The 26,193-nt window shown below is 41.2% G+C and overlaps 1 protein-coding gene across 1 annotated transcript in view; it reads left to right on the top strand.

Annotated features, from left to right (window-relative positions):
- Positions 1-429: 429 nt before the first annotated feature.
- Positions 430-26,193, top strand: part of LOC136866480 (sclerostin domain-containing protein 1-like) — a 188,715-nt gene continuing 162,951 nt past the window's right edge. Inside the window, exon 1 of the mRNA XM_067143860.2 lies at positions 430-546. Within this exon, the coding sequence (XP_066999961.1) occupies positions 465-546 (82 nt within the window). The 5' untranslated portion in view covers positions 430-464. The remainder of the gene's footprint in view (positions 547-26,193) is intronic.

Raw genomic sequence — 26,193 nt, 5'->3', positions numbered from 1 at the left:
GTACACTACAGAACTGATGTGTGGGTAGCAGACACCTGCGCCTTGACACAATACGTTTCATTCCAACTTCTTAGTGTCTAAAAATCCTTTATCTAGTAATTTTACTGATTGCTTATTGAAAAAGTAATCTGTAATTGTGAGTAAAGTATCCATCAAATAATTTTAATTCACCCATTACATTTTTCATTGTACTCCTCTATTACTTTTATAATCATACTTGATTTTAGCCTGCCTTCATTCAACTTACTGATAACGCATGTTAGTTCTCTGCTTCGTGCCTTTACATGTCTCATTTGCTCTTGTACACGTTGTCCATTGTTGACAGCCTGCACATTCCGGAAGGTGATGGTTTAATAAATCATATATGTAGTTAGACTCGAACGTGCACTCTGTAGCCTGTTAATAACTGTCATATGTGTTACAGAGCCATGGCACTCTCATCACAGTTCCTGTTCCTGTTCCTGATGATCCTGGCAGCCCACACGGCGCATGCGCAGCTTGCTAACGTCACATCCTCTTCGGGGAAGGGCCTCGTGCTACTGAAAGGTAAGTCACCATATTTCATACTATACAGCATTTATACTACTACAGTCAATAAGTTCGTGGACTGGCGCCTGCAGTGTAGGCAACTCAGTGTACACCTATGTGCGTACCGTAGTCAATATGTTCGTGGACTGGTGCCTACAGTGTAGGCAACTCAGTGTACTCCTATGTACGTACTACAGTCAATATGTTCGTGGACAGGTGCCTACAATGTAGGCAACACACTGTACACCTGTGTACGTACTACAGTCAGTATGTTCGTGGACTGGTGCCTACAGTGTAGACAACACAGTGTACACCTATGTACGTACTACAGTCAATACGTTCGTGGACTGGTGCCTACAGTGTAGGAAACACAGTGTACACCTATGTACTGTACGTACTACAGTCAATATGTTCGTGGACTGGTGCCTACAGTGTAGGAAACACAGTGTACACCTATGTACGTACTACAGTCAATATGTTCGTGGACTGGTGCCTACAGTGCAGGCAACTCAATGTACCCCTTTGTACGTACTATAGTCAACATGTTCGTGGACTTGCTCTCAAAGTGTAGGCAACACAGAGTACACCTATGTACGTACTACAGTCAACATGTTAGTGGACTGGCGCCTGCAGTATAGGCAACTCAGTGTACACCTATGTACATACCGCAGTCAATATGTTCGTGGACTGGTGCCTACAGTGTAGGCAACTCAGTGTACTCCTATGTACGTACTACTGTCAATATGTTCGTGCACAGGTGCCTACAATGTAGGTAATACAGTGTACACCTATGTACGTACTACATTCAATATGTTCTTGGACAGGTGCCTACAGTGCAGACAACACAGTGTACACCTATGTACATACTACAGTCTATATGTTCGTGGACTGGTGCCTACTGTGCAGGCAACTCAGTGTGCAGCTATGTACGTACTACAGTCAACATGTACGTGGACTGACGATAACAGTGTAGGCAACACAGTGTACACCTTTGTACGTACTACATTCAATATGTTCGTGGACTTGCTCTTACAGTGTAGGCAACACACAGTACACCTATGTACGTACTGCAGTCAACATGTTCGTGGAGTGGCCCTGACAGTTCGAGGATCACATAATCCCTTGACCTGCCTTTTCGTGTCTTTTTCTCCTCGTGGTTATCCGGACGATTTCGATTTGATCATCTCAAGCGTTTCGCTAGCGAATTTGTCTAATTTTTGTCAGAACTTGAATTTCTCCCAGTGCACAAACTACGACATGCTTAAGTTCTGCCGCTGATATCCAACTACTTTTCACAACAGAGACCGTAGTTCTGCTGGGACTAGCGAAGAACTATCACGACAACATCCTGTGGTGCAAACTCTCCGCTGTAGTGCAACAGGCGCCGCTAGACGGCCAGTCCACGGACGTAATGACTCTACTACGTATAATGTAAAGAAGAAACAAGGAAATATTTTAGTGAAAATAACTGAGTTGAATGAGTTTAAAGTTGACAAATTCTCCGCTCTCCAAGCGGGTCTATTAACAGATTTCATAAGAAGACTATCGACTGGAGAATCTCGTTCAGTTCAATACTTGTCTAAGAAGTGATCCATTGCAGCGGTTCTCAACCTTCGAGAGAGCACGGCCCATTGTACTCTTTCGACATAAATAAGTCTTATGCCTGGGGGTCGTCTGAAATTAACGATACAAAAAGTGTGACGTAATGATACCTAGCAGCCGTGAAGGCTGTGATGTGAAGTATTAATGGATGGCCATGACTGTGTCTGTGTCTGTTGGGTATTCAGCCCGAAGGCTGGTTTGATCCTCCACAGCTCCGCCAACAGCTGCCGTAGGTAGCGTAGGCATCACTGAAGAAGCGTACTAGAGAAATGAGGAGTGAGGTAGTTTCTCGTTGCTTTCCTTATTGGGCCAGAAGCTTTTATTACATATAACTGTGCCAAGCCAACCGACCCTATAAGTGATAACATGGACTGGCTGCATAACGAATAGTATTACAGTGGAGCCTCGATATCTCGAATCACATCGCGAGCTACATTTAGTTCGAGTATCGAAACTTCGAGATATAGAGAATAGCGTTTTTGGCATGTACAGCACATAACTGAATCATATGTATCTACGGGCTTTCGCTGATTACATCATTTTTAAGAGTATTTAAAATTTACTAACTCTATTTAACGGCATCAATTTAATTATAACTCTGATCATAGTAACTTTATAGATGACAGGATACAGTCTATACAGTATTGGAACAAAAAGAACTTTGGAAAATAATAATAATAATAATAATAATAATAATAATCGTATGGCCTCAGCTACCGTGTGCAGACATTTCAATTTGACGCCATCTGGCTGTCTGCTCGTCAATTTCGACGTTCCGTTTTACTCTAGGCCCCCACTAGATGGCAGATCGAGTAAACGGAAACTCTCTTGGGCGTCTATGGCTGAGATTTAATGAATTTTGTCGGGTAAACACCAAATGTGTCACCAGAGATCTTCTACATGCCGACATCGCACGACATGGAGTGTCGAATGGACTTCTTTCCGCCCTTCAAAAATCCGACTACATCTGCCGGGTTTGAACCCGCTACCTTGGGATCCGGAGGCCGACACTCTACCACGGATCCACAGAGGCAGCTTTGGAAAAACTTTGGAAAAAATCCGTTGGTCTCTTCTGTTTGTTACTGTGAACCTTTCCTCCCTTCACGTTGAAACTTTTCGTCAGTACCACGCAGCCAAGATTCGTAAATGGAGCTTGTCATTCGCGACTTCGTGGGTTGCCTTCGAACGTGACCGGTAATTAATTGACACCCGAGAAACAGCGAGCTTCGCTCATTTTCCGATCATCAGAAGTTTTAGTTTTTCGGTTCCCGTCATATTAGCTCCCAGCGTCACTGTAAACCTTTCTTTACTTGTTAACTGTTCCTCATAAACCACAAATACTGTATTGCACAGTTAATGTTGCTCAAAATTCGTGTTGCAGAGTATTTTTTGCTTCAAGGGAGGAAACGTTTGCTTCGAGAAATCGAGAAATTCGTGTAACTGAATTTCGAGTAACAGAGAAATAAATACACGTGAAAAATGGGACAAACGGTCGGGAAATTTAACTTACTTCGAGATACTGAAAATTCGGGACATGGAGGTTAGACATACCACGGTCAAAGCCGAGGATGAGACTGAGACAGGTCAATGAGAGTAACAAATTTATTCTACCCTGTACCAGAAGACATAGTCCACTAAACACTACATCTCTCCAGCAAAGGCATGGCTATCACTGAGATACATATTATCAACGAGGGGCATTAGATGTGACCCTGCAGGCTGTGATGTGAAGTATTGACGGATGGCCATGAACGTGGTTGTTTCCTCCTTTCCATGAGCGGACTCCCCCACACTAGTAGACTCCAGATTCCATAGAGCGGTGTCTCAAACACGATTCCTTAGATCAAATGAATTAATCATTACAGTGGTGATCTTAGGAGGCAGAGTGCTATTATTCCTCTCCTAACATTCTCCTCCTAGATGTTAAGTCCGCTGAACACGTGCTTCAGCAGATGCTAGGACGTTAAATCTGGAGAAGGTGGTAGATAGTTTTATATCAAGAAAGGAGATTAGAAAGCGGGTATTCCTCCAGAGAACTACATTTTCTATTGGAGACTGTTCAGGCGGTACAGCTGGTGCTAGAGCTTGTCACATTTCGTATCATGAAATGAACAATATACAGTAATAGGACCTTTATTAAGAAAACATACGAATATTTATCAATCAATATCATTTTTGTTACCTGTCGTTATCTTTGACAGCTTCGTTCATAAAATATTCCTTCAAAATATTTATTTACGAATTAAGTCCTATTTTTCTGTTTACTTGTGATTATTATTGAAAACTCCGTATATAAGATCATTCATCATCATTTCCCCTTATCCAGCTCCTGCCGGGTCGGCATTTCTCCATCCTCCTATTTTCTTCCACCATTCCTCTTCCACGATCTTGTCCCAGTCTAAATTTCGTCCTCTTATGCCGCTCTTCACTGATTCAATCCACCTTGTTCTAGGTCTTCCTCTTGCTCTCTTGCCCTCGCACTTTGCCTCCAGTATCTGTCTTGGAATTCAATTCTTCACCATACTCTTCAAATGTCCAAACCACCTTAGTTTATTCTTTTCAACTCTCTCACTTAGCTTTCCTATCCCAATTTCTTTCCTAAAATCTTCATTTCTCACTCTACCTTTCCCATCATATTTCTTAGGGATTTCATCTTACTGGCTTTAATCCTACTCTCCTGCCTGCTAGTTAAAGTCCACGTCTCAGCTGCATAAGTCAGTATGGGTTCATAGTACATTTGGTACATTATCTCTTTACTTTTCTTTTGTACTTCTTTGCTCCATACAAGTTTTCTTACACTTTGGTAGAATGTTTTACTCTGCAGTACCCTCGTGCTAATCTCCATGTCCACCCTAACATTTTGCATTCACTTGCTAGATTTTTAAAGCTGTCCACAGTTTCCAGACTCTGACTTCCGATTTTCACAGTGCCCTTTCCTTGCCTTTCCCCTCTCGACATCACCAAAGTCTTGCTTTCCTCTGTACTGATTTTCATGCTATACTTCCCAATTTTTCGTTCAGTACATCCAGTTGTTGTTGCAGTTCTTTGCTGTTCTTTCCCCCACCATCAACTGCAAATAGCAGCATCTTCATCTCTTTATATCCACAGGTTTCCTTTGTCTCCTTTACAATTTCATCCATCACCATAATAAACAAAAGAGGTGACAGCACACTCCCCTGTCTTATTCCTAAACCATTCTGTCTTTCCAACTGGGGTCCGTACATAAGACCGGTTCAAAAATGTATTTGAGTAACAAGCTCTATTATTGTTCTGTTCGTTTGGGAATCTTGTTATTATATAGGAATAGTTGTTCCTCGTTCATGTTTAACACGACCCCACCCTCGACACGCCTGATTCATTATCAATTGGAGTTTAATTTATTTAAATACATACGAGTGTTTATGATCCAAAAAATAAATTTAACACAATTTGTTCTCTAATACGACAATTCAGTCGCAACAAATTTACTCGTAAATTGGTTTCAAATTTTTTAGCGTTTATTCATTTAATTAACAGAAGTATTTATAGTGAATTGATGCGTGACCATAAATTGAACGCTACGAATACGATGTGACATGTTGACAAAAATAATTAATTTTAGTTATCAATCACTTTGCAAATAACACTTTCTAGCAAGTTGTAGATCCTTCAATCCAGCATCATTTAATAATTTATTCCATTTTTATTGACATATTATACCAATCTGACAACCAAAATGTTGTAAAGTCTGCAATGTAGATCATTGTATTATTGAACTGATTTCTTAATTATGTTCGTTTGACAAAGGAATGCTACTGGGAAAGAAATATATACAATACAATGGATTTATTTTGTCTGGCAAGAGTAAGGCTATTAGGCCCTCTCTTCCTCTCTCTGCATGTGCAAAATTAAAATAAATAGACTTACAATTGAAACATTTTGCAACTACCAAACAATACAATGTTATGATAAAGAGCATTAATAAAAAATAAAAATAGGATTATTATTATTATTATTATTATTATTATTATTATTATTATTATTATTATTATTATTATTATTATTATTATTATTATTATTATTATTATTATTATTATTATTATTATTATTATTATTATTATTATTATTTACACAATAATAACATGATTTCCTAATTTCCATTATCCTTAATAATAACAGTGAAATTATACAAAGTCTATAGTTTGAGGAAGGCTAAATCTATAAAATCTTCATCTATTACTTAGTAGGTATCGGTGACAAGGTTGCCTAAAACTAGCAAGTGAGGCTCCTCTGACAGAGAAGCGTAGTGCATTCCATTGTCGTGTCGAAGAAATAACAAATGAGTGTGTCTATCGTGTGGTGCGGTGAGGTGGAATAGATAAGAGTATATGAGATGTTGACAGTGTTCCGAAACTGTGACTGGATGAGAGGTGGTGACAAGTAGGGAGCTGAGCACGAGGAGGGTATTCGATGAAGAACGCATAAAGCATGTTTACTACTGCGCTGTTTGATTTTTAGCTAACCGAGTTCATCGTAGGCAGGTGTAACATGGTCAATGTAACGTAGGTCACATATATGGCGAACACAGGCTTTTTGCGCGCGTTGTAGTTTATAGTTAAGAGTAGCAGTCAGGTCGTTGTACACGGCGTCACAGTAGTCGAAATGAGGTAATACCAGAGTGCAAATGAGGCGTTCTTTTAATATTCGAGAAAATATGTTGTGGAATCTTCTAACTGAGTTCAGTGTCGCAGATACTTTCCTGGAGACGCTGGTAAACTGCTGCTTCCAAGAAAGACGTCCGTCTATCATAACACCGAGATCTTTGACAGATTCACTGTAATCAATGGGTGAATTTTGTAGGTAGAGTTTTGATAAAGTGAAGTTGCTTATGGTTTTTTAACAAAGCCGAGGATAAGAAATGATTATAGCTTGATATTTTACGTTAATTAATCTAAGTCCATGCATGTCAGTCCAGTTACAGAATTCTTGTCTCTATTGACATTTTTAACTGCATCGGTTAATCTTTCCAGTTCACACTGCAAGTATAATTGTATATCGTCACCGTACATGTGGTGTCTGCAGCTGTTTACCAGTGACGCAATATCATTGATACAGACAGAAAATAGAAGCAGTCCTAGGACAGACCCCTGTGGAACACCAACCTCTACAGATCACCAGGATAAATATTCATTATATTATTTCTTACACACTCTACTGTACTTCACCACAGACGTCAGTAGAGCAGGAGATGTCGCCAGTTTTAGCTCTTACGTTGAATGTTTCGGTTCTAAGGTGGAGAAATGGTGCAGACAGTGCCAAACGCATTGGACTTCTCGAGCATCTGAAACGAGCGAGCCCGGGACAAAATTGTGTCACGATGGAATTACAGAACTGTAAGCGTCTTACTCCAATAGGCATCTCACCCTCTTCCACTCAACGTTCACAGTTCCTCCGTAAAAAACTTGTGTCTATGTGAAACTCAGTTAAATGATTTGTTTCTTTGTTTTTATGTGTTTGTTCGTGTGTTTTTGTTTGTTTGTTTGTTTGTTTGTTTGTGTTTGTGTTTGTGTTTGTGTTTGTGTTTGTGTTTGTTTGTTTGTTTGTTTGTTTGTTTGTTTGTTTGTTTGTTTGTTTGTTTGTTTGTTTGTTTGTTTGTTTGTTTGTTTGTTTGTTTGTTTGTTTGTTTGTTTGTTTGTTTGTTTGTTTGTTTGTTTGTTTGTTTGTTTGTTTGTCTCGGATAGTATTCCACCTTGATTACTTGACACGGCTAAAGTCCAGAAGCTTATTATTATGTCTATAATTACGCTTCGTGAAAGCGTCAATCTAAATATTTACACATTAATGTACAGGCGTAGGTTAGGATACATTAGTTATACCCAGTTATGCACGGTGGATGGCATGGACGGAGTCTTCGATAAGAAGTACAAGATGAAAAGAAATAACTCCAAAACAAAGTTAATGAAATGCAGTCGAGCGAAATCAGGTGAGACAGGTAATATTAGATTAGGAAATGAAATCCTAAAGGAAGTAGATGAATATTATTACCGGGGTAGTGAAATAACTAACGATGGCAGAATTAAGGAGGACTTTCCTAATAAAAGAAATGTGTTCACCTCGAACATTGATATGGGAATTAGAAAGATCTTTGAAAACTTTCGTCTGAAGCGTGGCACTGAATGGAAGTGAAACATGAACGATAACTAGCTCAGGAAGAAAGAGAATAGAAGCTTTTGAAATGTGGTGTTACAGAAGAATGCTGAAGGTGAGATGGTTAAATATAATCACGAATGAAGAGATACTGAATCGAATTATTGAGAGGAGATAGATTTGGATAAATTTGACCAGAAGAAGAGATAGAATGATAGGGCACATCTTAAGACACGCAGAACTTGTACAGTTGGGTTTTTGAAGGAAGTGTAGATGGTAAGAACGGTAGGAGTATGAAGGTATGAATATGACAAGCAGATTAGAGCAGACGTAGGATGCGGGAGTTACGTAGAAATGAAAAGGTTAACACAGGATAAGGTGGCATGGATATCTGCATCAGACCAGTCTATGGACTGATGACTCAAACAACAGCAATACCAGACAGACTCCAGCCCAAGAACATATTCATATTCATATGAAAACTTAATTCAAGCTTATTCGCCTGCTAATGTCATTGCTTGCTATCCCTCTACCGTCAGCTCGGAGCATACCGCTTAGTCGAACAGCTAATCTAATTACTCCCAACTCCTTCCAGCCTAAAGTTTACAACATTCTCCAAACACTGCTCTTTAGTTGGAAATCACCCAGAACAAATCATTCTTAATTACTATGGATCTTTCCCAACTCTCGAATCAAATAATCCTAGTGAGAGTCACGTACTCCAATTGGGTTCTCACCAGTGACTTGTCCGACTCGTTGGTTGGCTGAATAGTCAGCGTACTGGCTTTCGGTTCAGAGGGTCCCGGGTTCGATTCCCGGCACGGTCGGGGATTTTAACCTTCATTGGTTAATTCCAGTGGCCCGGAGCTGGGTGTTTGTGCTGTCCCCAACATCCCTGCAACTCACACACCACACATAACACTATCCTCCACCACAATAACACGCAGTTACCTACACATGGCAAATGCCGCCCACCCTCATCGGACGGTCTGCCTTAGAAGGGCTGCACTCGGCTAGAAATAGCCACACGAAATTAAATTTTAAAAACCAGTGACTTACGTGCCCTCTCATTTACATCTTTACTACAACCTCTTAATAGCCTCATAACCATGTGAGGAGATCTGCAAACTTTATTTACAATCCCGTTGATCTGATTCCTACATCAACACCTAGGTACTTACAGTAACTCTCATCAACAATGTACAACAATCACTTCATTAATATTGTTAGTTCTGTATTGTTCAGTAATGTAGAGCATTTTCAAGGTGTGTGTCTTTTCAGTTTGCTTTACGTCGCACCGACACAGGCAGTTCATAGCCCAACAGTGGGATAGGAAAGGACTAAGAGGGGGAAGGAAGTGACCGTGGCCTTAATTAAGGCACAGCCCCAGAATTTGTCTGGTGTGAAAATGGGAAACCACGGAAAACTATCATCACGCCTGCCGATAGTGGAGTTTGAACCCACTATCTCCCCGATGCCAGCTGATAGCTACGTGTTCGATATGGCGCAGTCATATGCTCAGTTGTAAAAATAAATCAAACAAGTTGTACACTATGTCGTCCATTATCTTACCAGACTCCAATCGATCATCATTGACCTCCATTTAGGTGGCAGGTTCCTTATCAATTGTTTAGCTACTCCTTTCTTTACTGATTTCAAGGAATTTGGACATTTCTCAAACTTACCAAGGTGAGCTTGCATCCGGGAGATAGTAGGTTCGAATCCCACTATCGGCAGCCCTGAATATGGTTTTCCGTGGTTTCCCATTTTCACACCAGGCAAATGCTGGGGCTGTACCTTAATTAAGGCCACGGCCGCTTCCTTCCAACTCCTAGGCCTTTCCCATCCCATCGTCGCCATAAGACCTATCTGTGTCGGTGCGACGTAAAGCCCCTAGCAAAAAAAAAAACTTACCAAGGGAAGTTATTCCAATCCTTAATTCCCATTTCTATGAATTAATATTTGCCCCAATTCGTCCTCTTCAATTCCAACAACAACACAACGCAGGGTTTCGTGCTAGATTATACGTTTCTAATCAGAAGTTGTTGTATTTCAACCAGCTGTTTGGGATACCTACTTTTCTGCGCAAACCTTTGAATCACCTTGTATTATGTATCTGCATTGGTGTAATGTTATTGTGGAGGGTTTGTCCTGTTGTACAGTACACGAGATTAAGTAAGTTAAATTTAATCCTTGAAGTAAGTATTTGTTGTGCTATGACAATATTTACGTGTAATCTATAAGCAGAGCACGTTGAGCTTCTGTTGATAAAACCTACTAAGGACGTGAATGGTAAGTTGTCAATTGGAAAGGAGTGGCTAAGAAGAGTGGAATGTAGAGACATGGCCATGAAATATGTGCTTTAACACTCGGAAGTAAGCACGTTCACGTGAAAGGTAAACAAAGACATTGATGAGCATTGTAGAGGAAGACCTGAGGCACGAGGAAGTTACGTGCCCAGAATGGTGGTGTTACTCTACCACGTGTGCCATGAGGTTATCAATGTGTACTATCAACTGTATCTAAAACATTAACCTATGAAGAGTATTCAGAATATAACTGATACACCATCGCAAGTTTCACGAGGTCATCACTTTATTATACACTATAGCAGATGTCTACGTACCATTGTCCAGTAGAGTTTTCTTAGAACTTAACTGATTCACTGCCATGTGTTTCTCGAGGTAATCACTGAATAGCCTATAGCACCTGTCTCAAAAACATTGTCCTATGAACAGTGTTCAGAACATAACTGATACACCATCGCAAGTTTCACGAAGCCATCACTGTTTTCTACAATATAGTGTATATTCAGAAACCATCGCCCAATAAAGGTTGTTTAGAACATTACTGATTCACTGCCATGTGTTCCTCGAGATCGTCACTGAATATAGCAGCTGTCTCAAAAACATTTTCCTGTGAACAATGTTCAGTACAAAACTGTTACACCACCGAAAATTTCAAAAGGTCATCACTGTGTTCTATATTATATTCACTGTCTATAAGATATTGTCTAGTGGAAGGTGTTTAGAACTTAATCTATTTACTACCACGTGTTTCGCTGTGTAAGGTGTTTTTACAATAAAGCTGATATAACTTCCCTGATAAGTCATTACATTTGTCGAGAGCGGCTACGAAGTAAGGGAGCCGGAACTTACACGCACATTAAATCACTATTAGCCATTGTTAACAGCCTGGAAATGGAGAATGACATTCTAATATTATATTTAAACATACAAATCTTCATGCAGACACATGTTCTAGTAAAGTATTAACATATAAGGTATGAAGTAGAACATCTGGCATCAATATCCTTATGCGCTGTACAGTTTGACTCGTCGGCTGTGTCTGTCAAACTAACTTCAAAGTCGCTAGCTGCTACATCGACAATGTATTAAAATTACACTGCCGGACAAAAACATTGAAGCAGTCAGAAGAAATGGTCGGAAGTTTATTTAACTTCGTACACAAACGCACTATTCTCTGTGACAGATACGCCGGTCACCAGTTCGTGTTTAGTGTTGTTACCAGGCCAGGTAGGGCGTGAAAAGCGTCAGAGGTTGAGCGATCACTGCGAAGAACACGGAGATGCTGCGTACTTGTGTGAGACAACGTTATCAGCACCTCACAGAGTTTGAAAGGGGCCACATTTTGGGTCTCCATTTGGCCGACTGGTCGAATCTTGAAATATCCAGATTTGTGGAGCGATCAAATGTGACAGTGGTCCTAACGTGGTAACGTGAGGGCAGGCATATTCGTCGCCTCGCCAAGGTTTCGTTCGAGCACGTCTGACCGCCACAAGGGAGCACCACCGTATTGTGCACCAAGCACATTGCAACCGCTTCACATCTGCGCCTGCCATCCAAGAACAAGTAATGGTCTTCCTGCATCATTCTGTGTCATCCCTCCCCCCAATTGATCGGACACTAGCAGCAACCGTCCGCATGCGTAGAGTGCCCTGAACAGCACAACACAAACGAATGCTTTTGGAGTGATGCCGTGACCGGGAAACACGCAATACTGATGAATGTTCAGCGATGAATCGCGCTTCTCCAATTTCCCGCATTACCATCGTCTAGGAGTATGGCGGCTACATGACGACAGGCCCCATTCTTCCAATGCTTTGGAGAGGCACAGCTGTGTTACTGATGGCGTCATGGTGTGGGGAACCATCAGGTATAACTTCAGGGAACTCTGATGGCATTCCGGTACGTCTATGTCCCCATGTTATATATCCCGTGCCACAGAATCGTGTTCCTATCTTTCAACAGAACAATGCTCGTTCACACTCGGCACGTGTCTCTATGAAGTGTCTGCGTGATGTTGAAGTACTCCAGTGGCAAGTAAGATCTCCGGATCTGTGATTATTATTATTATTATTATTATTATTATTATTATTATTATTATTATTATTAACCTCCGACAGCCCTGAAGATGGTTTTCCGTGATTTTCTATATTTTTGCTAGTTACTTTTCGACGCACCGACACAGATAGATCTTATGGCGGCTGTGAGCTTGCAGCCGGGAGATAGTGGGTTCGAATCCCACTGTCGGCAGCCCTCAAGATGTACCTTAATGAAGGCTACGGCCGCTTTCTTCCAACTCCTAGGCCTTTCCTATCCCATCGAACCCCGGTCTCTGAGGGTAGCAGCTAACCACTACACCACAGAGAGGAATGGACAATTACTTTTGGTGTTTTTTTTTTTTCCCATGGTAGACACTACTTGAACCAATTGCATATACAAGTGTACAAATGAGTTCATCTATTAAAAAACAATATTGTTATAGCCTGACGTATTTGAGCACCTTCAAATAATCACGGGACCGAGCTCGACAAGCGGGGCTCAGAAGGCCAGCTCTAGCACTTTCCCACCCCTCTGTCAACGAAAATATTAGATGCGTTAGTGCGACAGGGGAAACCAGAGTATCGGGAGAAAAACCTCTCCCGGCTCCGCTTTGTCCAGCACGAATCCCACATGGAGTGACCGGGATATGAACCACGGAACCGTTTCCACCTCAGCCATCCTCGAAGTGGTTTTTTCGTGGTATCCCACTTCTCCTCCAGGCAAATGCCGTGATGGTACCTAAAAGGGCACCCGGAAGGGGCTATGTCTGCCATGTTAAAATGAGCGTTTTTAAGGAACATTTTCTCATAAAGTTATGAACCAAGGAAATTCCTTTTTTGTATACATATTTATTAGACCATCGCACGTAGATAGACGACATCATTTTTAATATCTTTCGTTTTTTTTTGAAAATATACATTTTTAAGTAAACATCAAAATTTTAGGTTCTAAAAGGAGACATTTTGTTCCATAATTCAGAAATTGTACCTTTGATTTTAAAAATCTCGTGTTAAAATACGTAGAATGATTAGTTACATACCACCTACAAGTTTGGTTAATGTGCGTTCAGTGGTATCCCAATAAATGTTCCTTAAATACACAAAAAACTACTTTTCAGGAAACAAGCCTCAGAGTTCTTTATGCATTCCACATTCATACAGAGAATCATCTGGATTCTCTTCCATCTCATCTTGTAATCTTCTATTTACACTTCCTTTCTTCTGTCTTCCAAGCTTCACCAGATCCCTTTCTGCTGCATCTGCTTTCCTTTTTCTTTATCTATAATTGACATTCGTTTCAGTGTTGTGCTCTAGAGGTACCGGCATACGAAGTCTTTGTAGAACTTCGCTCTTCGAGATATTGCCCCCATTGTATATTGCCACGGCATCATAAACACCAAAGTGGAGTGTTTTTATATTCACAATTTCTCTCCTGGGTACCCGAGTCCAGATCAAAGGATTTAAGCATTCGTAAGGGTTTTGGGTTTTACCGAGAAGGCATATCCGGAGGAGTTTTTCATAGGATAAGTCTCTGAAGACTGGCCTTATGGGTTCCGCGACTGCATATGGGAGACTGTGCTTGTGGTCGTGGTCGCAGTTTCCTTCATTTTTATGGTGTTTGCATCACGTGTCCTCCCCTTTTGGTAACAAACCATGCTGTGGTTGTTCATTCTGCATCTTTTTTGTAGTCAATTGGGGAACACACATTTGCACACTCACTTGTAACGTTCGGAATAACAACAGTGATCTTCCTCTTTCCCACATTCTTGCGCACCTTGAAAATCCTATTACTATGTCTACGCATCTTGTTCAATGTATAAAACCAAACGAAAAAAATAGCAGCTGAATACTGTTGTAAAAGAAGCCGCCAAAACAAACAATAAACACATGCTGTTATGTTCTCAATCATTCTGCCGTCCAGGTTGGCCAACAATTGAAAGTTGCACTTTCCTGCAGCAGGGATATCCTGTCGCAGAAAGTGACCATATTCTGAAACATAAACACCTTCAACAGAGTCTTTGTCACCGCTGACAAATGGAAAGTAATGTTATGACACATCAGTTCGAGGACATGTCACGCCCGACATCTGGAGCACTCCAGGTTATATAAAAATTAACACCCTTTCAAACGTCGCAGAGGTCTGAAACAAAAAGTATTCGAAAGAAGAAAGTCACGCGTATATAAAACTCCAAAAAAAATTTTAAAAAATTTTTCAATTTTACCCCTTCCGGGTGCCCTTAAGGCCACGGCTGCTTCCTTCCCTCTTCCTTGTCTATCGCTTCCAATCTTTCCATCCCTTCACAAGGTTCCTGTTCAGCATAGCAGGTGGGACCACCAGGACAATGCACTGGTCCTCCTCCTCAGTTGTATCCCCTGACCAAAATTCTCACACTCCAGGACTCTAAAAAATTACTGATTTGTTGGTTATATCCCTACTCCTAGGAGGACATCAATATTGTAATAATAATAATAATAATAATAATAATAATAATAATAATAATAATACAAATCTCCTTCTCAAAAACCAAGGTACCGGGCGAGTTGGCCGTGCGCGTAGAGGCGCGCGGCTGTGAGCTTGCATCCGGGAGATAGTAGGTTCGAATCCCACTATCGGCAGCCCTGAAAATGGTTTTCCGTGGTTTCCCATTTTCACACCAGGCAAATGCTGGGGCTGTACCTTAATTAAGGCCACGGCCGCTTCCTTCCAACTCCTAGGCCTTTCCTATCCCATCGTCGCCATAAGACCTATCTGTGTCGGTGCGACGTAAAGCCCCTAGCAAAAAAACCAAGGTCATGTGTAACCACTGCAGCCTCCAGAATTTGAACACGAAATTTGGCACAATAGAAAAAGTAACTGAGTTCGATATCTCGGAGAAATTTTAGTACCAACAGGAAAAGAACAGAAGGCCCTCGAGGTCCGCATCCAGAAAATGAAGAGAGCCCTTGGCCGAACGCAAAACATTTACAACAAAAAATGCCTTTCAGTCTTCACCAAAATTCGACATTACAACACTGTGATCAAACCCGAAATACTATACGCGAGTGAAACACTGGATCTCCACAGGAAAACAGTACTCGAAGGCATCCTGAAAGTACCAAAAATTATTATTACTTTTATTATTATTGTTCCTCTCTCTTTCATCTTTCTTAAATCTTTTACCCTCCAGGGTTGGTTTTTCCCTCGGACTCAGCTAGGGATTCCACCTCTACCACCTCCAGGGCAGTATCCTGGAGCGTGACACGCAAGGTTGGGGTACAACTGGGGAGGAGGATCAGTACCACGCCCAGGCGGCCTCACCTGCTATGTTGAACAAGTGTCTGGTGTGGGGGATGGGAAAAAGGGAAGGGAGGGACAAGGAAGAGGGAAGGAAGAGGGAAGGAAGCGGCCGTGGCCTTAAGTTAGGTACCATCCCGTCATTTGCCTGGAGGAGAAGTGGGGAAAACACGGCAAAACCACTTCCAGGATGGCTGAGGTGGGAATAGAGCCCTCGTCTACTCAATTTAACTCCCGAGGACAAGTGGACCCCGTTCCGGTTCTCGTACCACTTTTCAAATTTAAAATTTCGTGGCATAGCCGGAAATCGAACCCGAGACTCTGGAGGTGGCAGCTAATCACGTTAACAACTATACCACAGAAGCGGCCTACTATTATTGTTGTTATTGAAAATCCACAGCCTGTTCCCAGTCATTCGACCGGGTCAGGAATGAAATTAAATTATAGTGGAGAGTGGTGCTGGAATGAAAGATGACAGTGAAAACCGGAGTACTCAGAAAGGAGCCTGTACGGCCTCCGTTAGGTCCAGCACAAATCTCACATGGAGTGACCGGGATTTGAACCACGGAACCAAGCGGTGGGAGGCCGGCGCACAGCCACCTGAGCCATGGAGGCGTTATTATTATTATTATTATTATTATTATTATTATTATTATTATTATTATTATTATTATTATTATTATTATTATTATTATTTTAATCTGTTCATCCTCGAGGGTTGGTTTCTACTTCGGACTAAGTGATGGATCCCATCTCTACCGCCTCAAGGGCAGTGTCCTTGAGCGTGAGACTTTGGGTCTGGGGATAAAACTGGGGACGAGGAACAGTACCTCGCCCAGGCTGCCTCGCCTGCTGTACTGAACCGGGGCCTTTCGGGAGGATGTGAAGATTGTAAGGGATAGACAAGGAAGAGGGAAGGAAGCGACCGTGGCCTTAAGTTAGGTACCATCCCGGCATTTGCCTGGAGGAGAAGTGGGAAACCACGGGAAAACCACTTCTAGGATGGCTGAGGTGCACATCGAACCGTCCTCTACTCAGTTGACCTCCCGACGCTGAGTGGACCCCGTTCCTTTCCTCGCACCACTTTTCAAATTTCGTGGCAGAGCTGGGAATCGAACCCGGACCTCCTGGGGGTGGCAGGTTAGCACACTAATACCAATATAAATGGTCCGTTATTGGACACTAACCATTACACAACGGAGGCGAACATTATTATTATTATTATTATTATTATTATTATTATTATTATTATTATTATTATTATTATTATTATTATTATTATTATTATTATTATTATTATTATTATTAGCCAGACCTGTGGTGAAGAGGTAGCGTTTCTGCGTTTTATTCCAATGCCCTGGGTTCGTTTTCCGACCAGTTCAAGGATTATAATCCTGGACTGAGGTGTAGAACGGAGTTCACTTGATACGAGATTTTCTCAAGCTTCTAGTTACAGGAAGAAAGAGCACAGTGAGAAGATGTCGCTACTGACCGAGTGTACATAGTCGAACACTGGTTACCATGGTTACAATAATATTGAGAAAATGATGCGCTAATTTCAGGTAGACCGCAGCTCATAAACAAGTGCAAGGACAACCTCAGCTGGTACTGAAAGGGGTGATCGTGAGACTCAGACATACAACGAGCGCCGCGGGTGAACGTACGCATTAGATGAGGTTGCAGCAAGTTGCGCGGTGGAAGTTATCTGGCCAGGTGGCCCCAAGGCGGTGTGATGGTCGAGAGTGAAAGTAACCACACACCTCGCGACCTTCCAGTCCAACGAGCTCACTTTTTAGGAGATTCTCCACTTTAATAACGAGAAGAACAGGCGACCAGTACACTGTTGCCATCCACGGATCTACCGCCGAAAACTACCTACGGCACACTCAGTGAACGGTCACTGATCTGCATTTGGGGCTGCCATCCAGGTAGAATTCACTTTCCGAGAGATAACTTTAGAGGAAATAGCAACGGTCTGGCACCTTAGCTAAATTGTCAGCATATAGGGCTCCGGGTTCAATTGCCGGCTGTACCGAGGGTTTTAAATGTGCCAGAGTGTTTTTGTTAGTCTTAATAATCATCCGGATTTACATAAACTGTCAGGGTGTCAAGCTATCTTGTCTGATAACGTGATTATTCCCTTCGAGTCCCGCTGTCCGAAAAAGAAGTCACTATCAGAATATCGACGGGAGGGTATTTCTATGCGTGCCAAAAGTCTGGATTGATTATTGTTTTATTTTACAAATTGTTTTACGCCACACCGACACAGATAGGCTTCATGGCGAGAATGGGAAACGCAGGGGCTAGGTGTGGGAAGGTAGCGGCCGTGGCCTTGTGCCTGGTGTGAAAATGGGAAACCACGGAAAACCATCTTCAGCGCTAACGACAGTGAGCTATCTCCCGAATACAAGCTCAGAAGTACACACCTCGACCCGCGCACGCATCTCGCTCGGTAGTTATTTGTAAATAGGACCAGATTTTTAGGTTTTAATAAAGACTATACCAGTCTTTTAAAATCAAAGGTTGGCCGTTTATTGAAATATTAGGACTAATTTACCATTGAAACGTGCGTATGCAAACAGTGGTGAAGATTAGGGAATACACACGCACATACTAGGAGGAGAAAATTTAAATTGTTATTGTAGCCACCTAAAGTTAGGAATTATCGTGCGGTTAGGGGGGCGCAGCCGTGAGCTTGCATACGGGAGATAGTCGGTTCGAGCGCTACTATCGGCATCTCTGAAAATGGTTTTCAATGGTTTCCCATTTTTGCACCAGCAAATGCTGGGGTTGTACCTTAATTAAAGCCACGGCTGTTTCCTTCCTACTCCTAGAGCTTTCCCATCCCATCGTGGCCATGGGACCATTCTGTGTCGGTGCGACGTAAAGCCAATTGTGAAAATATAGGAATTACTTTTTAAAGCAGTTTATAAAAACCTTGTTCTCTATTACGTGATTCTTTAATTTCTTCAAATATTAAAGAATATTAGCGTAGATACGCACAAAATATCACTCGACGCAGCTAACCGACCTTTCAGCGCCCCAGCAAGTAGTAGAGACTCGCACACCAAGGTGTAGAAGCTGATGGCACCAAACCTTAGTTGTGCAATTGTTCCTTTGGCGAACGTTTTATTGTTTAGTATAGATACTAAATCTCATGAAAACTATTATTACCGCAGTTACGTTGGTAAACTGTCAACCTTCACTTCTCCGTCAAAATTCACTCAGAGACCGCCATAACTTACCATTGTGTAGCTTCTTTATTTCAATTTTGTTGTCTACCTACCCTCACTTCTAATTCCCAATCGCCGCTACTGTAAACAAAAGAATTAGAACAATTTGCATCAAGACAACATTCTTCTAATCGTTTATTTTATTTCATAAACTCCACGGAGAGAGTCAAATAGATATAACGGGTGTCTCAACTAAGAGTCGTCAGGCGGTGTTATTTCTTTATTAATCCGTTTACTCTCCAGTATTGGTTTCTCCCTCGGGCTCTGCGACGGATCTCACCTCTACCGCCTCAAGGGCACTGTCCTAAAGCATGAGACATTGGGTCTGGGATACAACTGGAAAGGAGGAACAGTACCTCGCCCAGGCGTCCTGACCTATACTGAACAGGGTCTTTGTGGGGGATGGGAAGATTTGAAGGGATGGACAAGGAAGGGGGAAGGAAGAGGCCGTAGCTTTAATTCAGGTACCATCCCGGCATTTTCCTGGAGGAGAAGTGGGAAACCACGGAAAACTACTCCGAGGATGGCTGAGGTGGAAATCGAACCCACCTCCACTCAGATGACCTCCCGAGGCTGAGTGGACCCCGTTCCGGTCCTCGTACCACTTTTCAAATTTCGTGGCGGAACCGGGAATCGAACCCGGGCCTCCGGGGGTGGCAGCTGATCAGACTAACCACTACACCACAAGATGGATATTATTATTATTATTATTATTATTATTATTATTATTATTATTATTATTATTATTATACATGCATATACATACATTGTCATTATAGACTGTTGTGCATTTCGGCGTTCAGTCTGCAAGCCTCTGTGAATTTACTAAACGTCGCCACAATCCTCGATTTGCAACTAGTGTTGTGGCCTCATTTAGTTCTATACCACTTGCCTTTAAATCGTTAGAAACCGAGTCTAACCATCACCGTCTTGGTCTACCTCTACTCTATTTTATTATTATTATTATTATTATTATTATTATTATTATTATTATTATTATTATTATTATTATTATTATTATTATTATTATTATTATTATTATTATTATTATTATTATTATTATCGCAGGCCTTTAATACGTTAATGGTATTAGTTGCGGCTGTAACAGTAACAGCATGTCAAGTGACTCTTGAATATTATGACCTGAGAAATGGTGACGTTATTAAGCGGCTGATAATGGTAGGTTTTAGCCAGGAATGGCCCTTCACAGTTGCCAGAGATCCAACTTAGGACCCCACACATGGGCAGATGAAACGGACATGCTAAAGGAACACCGCAGGCGCTCGGACAGGGAACAAGGAACTTTATGACAGGTCACGTCTTGAATACCAAGTGGCTGGAGATCCAATGTGTGGGACCGCCTCTTTTAAATTCTCAGCAGTTAAAATTCACCTCGATGGAAAGTCATACCCTTAATTTATCAGCACGACACAGCGGCAGCATGTGAAGTTATTGCCTAACGTCCGAACTGATTCCCGGCTTCAACCGAAGGATATGTCCGATTTTATTCCCGAGTTTTAGGGAAGGGTACGTAATAATTGATCCCATAATATGGAGCTTCTGCATCAACCTGGGTATGTTTTTGGCATGAGGAGCTATCTAGAATTATAGCATCACCAAATTCCCGAAACTATTGTAACGATAGCAACCACTGTTCGTCTGTGTATACCAGGACAGTGGCGCCATCTTCTCACTGTGCGCTTTCTTCCTGTAACTAAGAGCTTGAGGAAATCTCGTATCAAGTGAACCACCTTCTACTCCTCAGTCCAGAACTATAATCCTTGGAGCTGGCCTGGAAACAAACCCAGGGCGTTGGAATAAGAGACAGGTACGTTACGTCTACACCACAAATTAAGATTATTATTATTATTATTATTATTATTATTATTATTATTATTATTATTATTATTTTGAAGGTACAGCGCACAAATTTTGCATAGAATTGGGAGCAAACTAGATTTACTAATAACACTCACTTTTACAAAAGACCACATCAGAAGATCTTCGATTTGTACAAGTGAGTACATAGTATCGGCTGCACTGCACACCGCATAGTTTACATACGCAGGATTCGTCTGGGTCATGGAATCTCTCGGTATTACACAGCTTATGTTGGTATTCGTGTACCGCCATCGAGTTAACCAAGTGTCGCAGGTCTTGGTTAGTGTTTTTCAATGTCCCGCTCATCATGGCGTCCGTTGTATAAAAGTCGATCCAGATTTCGTCTCTTTTCTTCACTCTGTCCTGCATTAGTTGCTCCCAGGCATCTGTGAATGGTAGCCCTATCTTCATCCGGAGGTCCTCGATGAAGAAGGTCTCCTTGGTAAGTTCATATGCTAGTCGATATTTTCGTATTTCGATATCCATCTTTCAGAAAGTGCGACTAGACTGCTTCGAGTAGCTTAAGTCCGCCATGGTCACCTTCTCTCAGATGATTTCCAGTTCGTATATGGCGATGGGAGCTATTTTCTGACTCATAGCGAGAGTCCACAGCCCTCTCAATAATTAACAATTTGTATTTAAATTTTAATATTTTTACTTCTTATACAGCTCAGCAATCGACGGTGTGCCAGTGGTTTCCCGACTATTTCGTAATTCGGGCATCCCCTTTCGTTGCCTTATGGAACTCCATTAAGAACATTCTGAATGCCGTAGATACTGAAGTTCAAGCCTGAACTAAATCTGAAAAACAGTAGTCTGTTACACACGTGTGAGGAATGACTTAGGCCTAAGATACATTCAGCAAAATTTTTCATTCGCCATAAAAGCATTCAAAAGTCTCCCAAATTTGCACCTGTCATTTTCTGAAAGTTTCGAAATTGAGAGTAATACTGTGAAACAACTGAATCGTAATAGAGGTAAAGTTGCGGATATATAAAAAAAATGAAGATGGACACTGTACTTTCAAAGAACCCTGGATATAAACAAATCGGAAAATTTGCTGCTATGTTGTGTAGAAATTTAAGTGTGAAGTTAGCGTTGGACTTAATCCCAGCAGACATTATGCCATCTTTACTTCTTATGATGTTGAATGCAGTTTCATTCAATAGAAATCTGTCCTCAGAGAAAATAGAAGATCTTTCCAGCACTTAAAGAACATTGTTTCGGTAACAGGGAATAAAAGGTCGAATGTTCTTCGAAGTTCTCGTTAAAATAAGAAGTGCAACATTACGCTTCATGCACGTCTACTTGTTTAGCTTCATTGAAATTCAACACTGAATAGAAATTATCGTTTTTGTAATATTTTAAGTCCATGTATAATTTCTCTATGGAGTACTGGATAGTGTGATAAGCTGCCACCTCCGGAAGCCCGAGTTCGATTCCCGGTTCTTCCATAAAATTTTTGAAATAGTTCGAGGGCTGGAACGGGGTCCACCTAGCCTCGGGAAGCCAACTGAGTAGAGGGGGATCGATTCCCAGCCATCCTCGAAGTGGTTTTCCGTGGTGTCCAACTTCTCCTCCAGGCAAATGCCGGGATGGTACCTAACTTGAGGCGATGGCCGCACTCTTCTCTCTTCCTTGTCTATCGCTCCCGATCTTTCCATCCCCCCACAAGGTCCCTGTACAGCATAGCAGGTGAGGCCGGCTGGGCGAGGTACTGGTCCTCCTCCACACTTTTATCCCCAGACCCAAAGTCTCACACTCCTGGACACTGCCGTTGAGGCGATAAATGTGGGATCCCTCGCTGAGTCCGAGGGAAAACCAACCCTGAAGGGTAAATGGATTAATAATTATAATAAGAAGAAGATTACAACGATTTTGCTTTGCGTCGCACCGACATAGGTAGGTCTTATTGCGACGATGGGGGAGGAAAGGGCTAGGAGTGGGAAGAAAGCGGCCGTGGCCTCAATATGGCTACATCCCGAGCATTCGCCTGGTGTGAAAATGGGAAAAACACGGAAAACCATCTTCAGGACTGCCAACAGTGGGGTTCGAACCCACGATCTCCCGAATGCGCCCAGCCCGCACGGCCAACTCAACCGGTAGAATAATTCCATATTTCACTAAAATTAACTAAATGTACAGTATATATGTACATATTTGATTAATTATTAGCATATTATAAAAAATCCGTTCCCTGGTTATCACTAAACACCAGATTTTTAACAGCTAACAAGTATCTTCTATTCCGCACAACAGTTACGCTATGTGATTTGCATAAACATTAGGGGTTCGCCTGTAGTATATGTTACCCTCGCTACATTGCGGAACAGCGGGCAAGACCACACTTCCTAATAACCAAATTACCCTAGTTTACGTTCTGATGTATTACCGCCCTAAAAATACCCGCTCTATTTATCACAAACTATTAAACGAGTCCGCTGAATGGTCAGGAAATATCACGAGCAGTGACACACAAAGCACTGCACACTGGTAGACCCGGCGCTCTTCCACTCCACTCAGTGCGTGTGCAATTGCATCAGCCGGATCTGTGAACATCCCTCGCTCAGTATATTGAGGTCATTGATTCCAGCCACAAGTAGCCACTATCTCGGTCACTAAGCATAAAGGTATGCACCGAAGGGGAAAGGAAAATTGAGTTCTCTTCTGAACAGCGCTTTTATATCGTAAATAATAATAATAATAATAATAATAATAATAATAATAATAATAATAATAATAATAATAATAATAATAATAATAATAATAATAATAATAATAATAATAATACTGCTAAGAACAAAGGTGTTAAATAAACTCTCTAGCATTTGCAAATGGTTTCGCCATATTTTCAGAAAACCTGACACATGGAGCAATACCAGTCAATATCTTGGAAGAAGTAGCCAACAGAACAGGCTTAAGAATATCTGTAGAAAAAACAACTCCAGAATTTCTAATATCAAAAATTCAGATATTTGGGAGAAATAATTCAAGAACACGGTTTGGAAAAATCCGCTGTAGAAGGAAGGATGCATATGATGAAAAGAACATTTCGGTACGGTATAACTAGGAACATCTACAACAAAAAGTATTTATCAAATATCCTCAAAATACAACACTACAGCACAGTAGTTAACCGGAATGCCCACACACGAGTGAATGTCTAGTTGTGAATTACAAGTTAAATACATTAAAAATACTAGAAGGAAAAATTATACGGAAAATACTTGGTCCGCTAAGAACTACAGAACTCTGGAAATGAAGGAATGATGATGAAATATATCGGAACATTTAAAGCATAATAGAAACAATGCGGAAGAGGCGATTAATAATTTTGGACAGAGAGAAAATCCACAAGGAAAAGCTGTCCTAGAACAAGGGCACCGTTCCGTTACAGCATCAAACTTATAGTCACTTTCACACTATTTATCTTTCGATAAAATAAGCTTACATATTTTTAATTGTGTAATTCCTCTGTTGTGCAGCTATTCCGACGAGGAAAACCATTTTTTATTTATTTATTTATTTATTTATTTATTTTATTTATTTATTTATTTATTTATTTATTTATTTATTTATTTATTTATTTATCATATGAGTTTACCCTCCAGGGTTGATTTTCCCTCGGACTGAGCGAGAGCAGTGTCCTGGGGCGTGAGTAATTTGGTCCGTAATAAAACTGGGGAGGAGGACCAGTACCTCGACCCGGTGGCCTCACCTGCTGTGCTGAACAGGGGCTTTGTGAGGGGATGGGAATATCGGAACGGATAGACGAGGAAGAGGGAAGGAAGCAGCTGTGGCCTGAAGTTAGGTACCATCCAGACATTTGCCTGGAGAAGAAGTGGGAAACCACGGAAAACCCCTTCGAGAATGGAAAAAGATGGAATGGAGCCCCCTCTACCCAGCTGACCTCCCGAGGCTTAGTGAAGTGTGTTCCAGTCCTCGTGCCACTTTCCAAATTTCGTGGCAGAGCTGGAAATCGAACTTGGGCTTTCGAGGGTGGCAGCTAATCACACTAATCACGACACCACAGCGACGGACTATTTATTTATTTATTTATTTATTTATTTATTTATTTATTCATTTATTTATTTATTTATTTATTAATTTACAAGTGGCGAAGTGAAAGCTCTCTGTCTTCTCTTACAATTAACCACATTCTTGAGAACAGATTGGATTAAATAAATAAGGTAATGGTTATGACTGTAATGATGTAATGATGATAGTACAGAAGAAATTTTAAAACTCAGTTTGTATAAAAACGAAAAACCTTATCCTTCTCGACGTGAACCGTGTTAATAAATTATCGAAGGAATGCATTCTGTTCGTGTTGCATAACTCCGAAAGAGAGCAATTTCAGAAGAAGTTGTATACAAAATATCAGTGTTATGTTTCCCTCTATATTGCCAGTGGCGGTGATTACGGGGAGGGGGAGACTGGTCAGTCGCCCTCCCTTTGTGGAGAAAACATTACATTTTTATTCCATTTTAGCCGCCTGAAAATAGGAATTATTTTTAAAAAGCAATTTGTACAAGCCCTGTTGTCCTATCCGCTGATTCTTTCCCTTATTATCTTTAATTATTAATAAAATTCTTAGTGGAAGTACGCACAAAACATCGATCTCCGGGACTAACCGACTTGTAGTGGACACTTTGCATGTGCTGTGAGGAAGAGTAGCAGGGACATATTTTCTGCCAAGGTCATGAACACTGAGGTATGATTCACCCACTTGGGACGCACATTCATCAGTCTGGCAGTCTCTTCGGCGTCTGTTAGTTTCTTAGCGTGTGTCACATAATAAATATTTTTTTTAAATTGTATAAGCATACCGTACATCTATTTAAATTGCAAGACATGTGTAATATTGTTCCTTTCGTGAAAGTTTTATTGCATGTATTGAATGTGTCCTGCATTCGCCAGTGATGAATGAGAAGCCTAAACGCTGGTTTAACAAAGGAGCGCTACAATGTGCTGTATTTCGGATGTCAAATAAATAGCAGTCATTTTACTACACAAGTTTTCAAACAGAGTATAAACACACCAAAGATGCAGAAAATAAAGTTGAATAACTCATTAATAATTTATACTCGTACAGATATTCTGTCGAAATTCCGTCAGAGAGCATCAAACAACTTACCATTTTGTAACTTTCTCCTCAGTTTTGATGTATGTAACGCCCCTCACCCCGCCTCCACGTTATATCC

This window comes from Anabrus simplex, chromosome 1 (assembly GCF_040414725.1).
Source record: "Anabrus simplex isolate iqAnaSimp1 chromosome 1, ASM4041472v1, whole genome shotgun sequence".
NCBI lineage: Eukaryota > Metazoa > Arthropoda > Insecta > Orthoptera > Tettigoniidae > Anabrus > Anabrus simplex.
The sequence above is the reverse complement of the archived record's forward strand: the minus strand, read 5'-3'. Positions and strand labels throughout refer to the sequence as shown.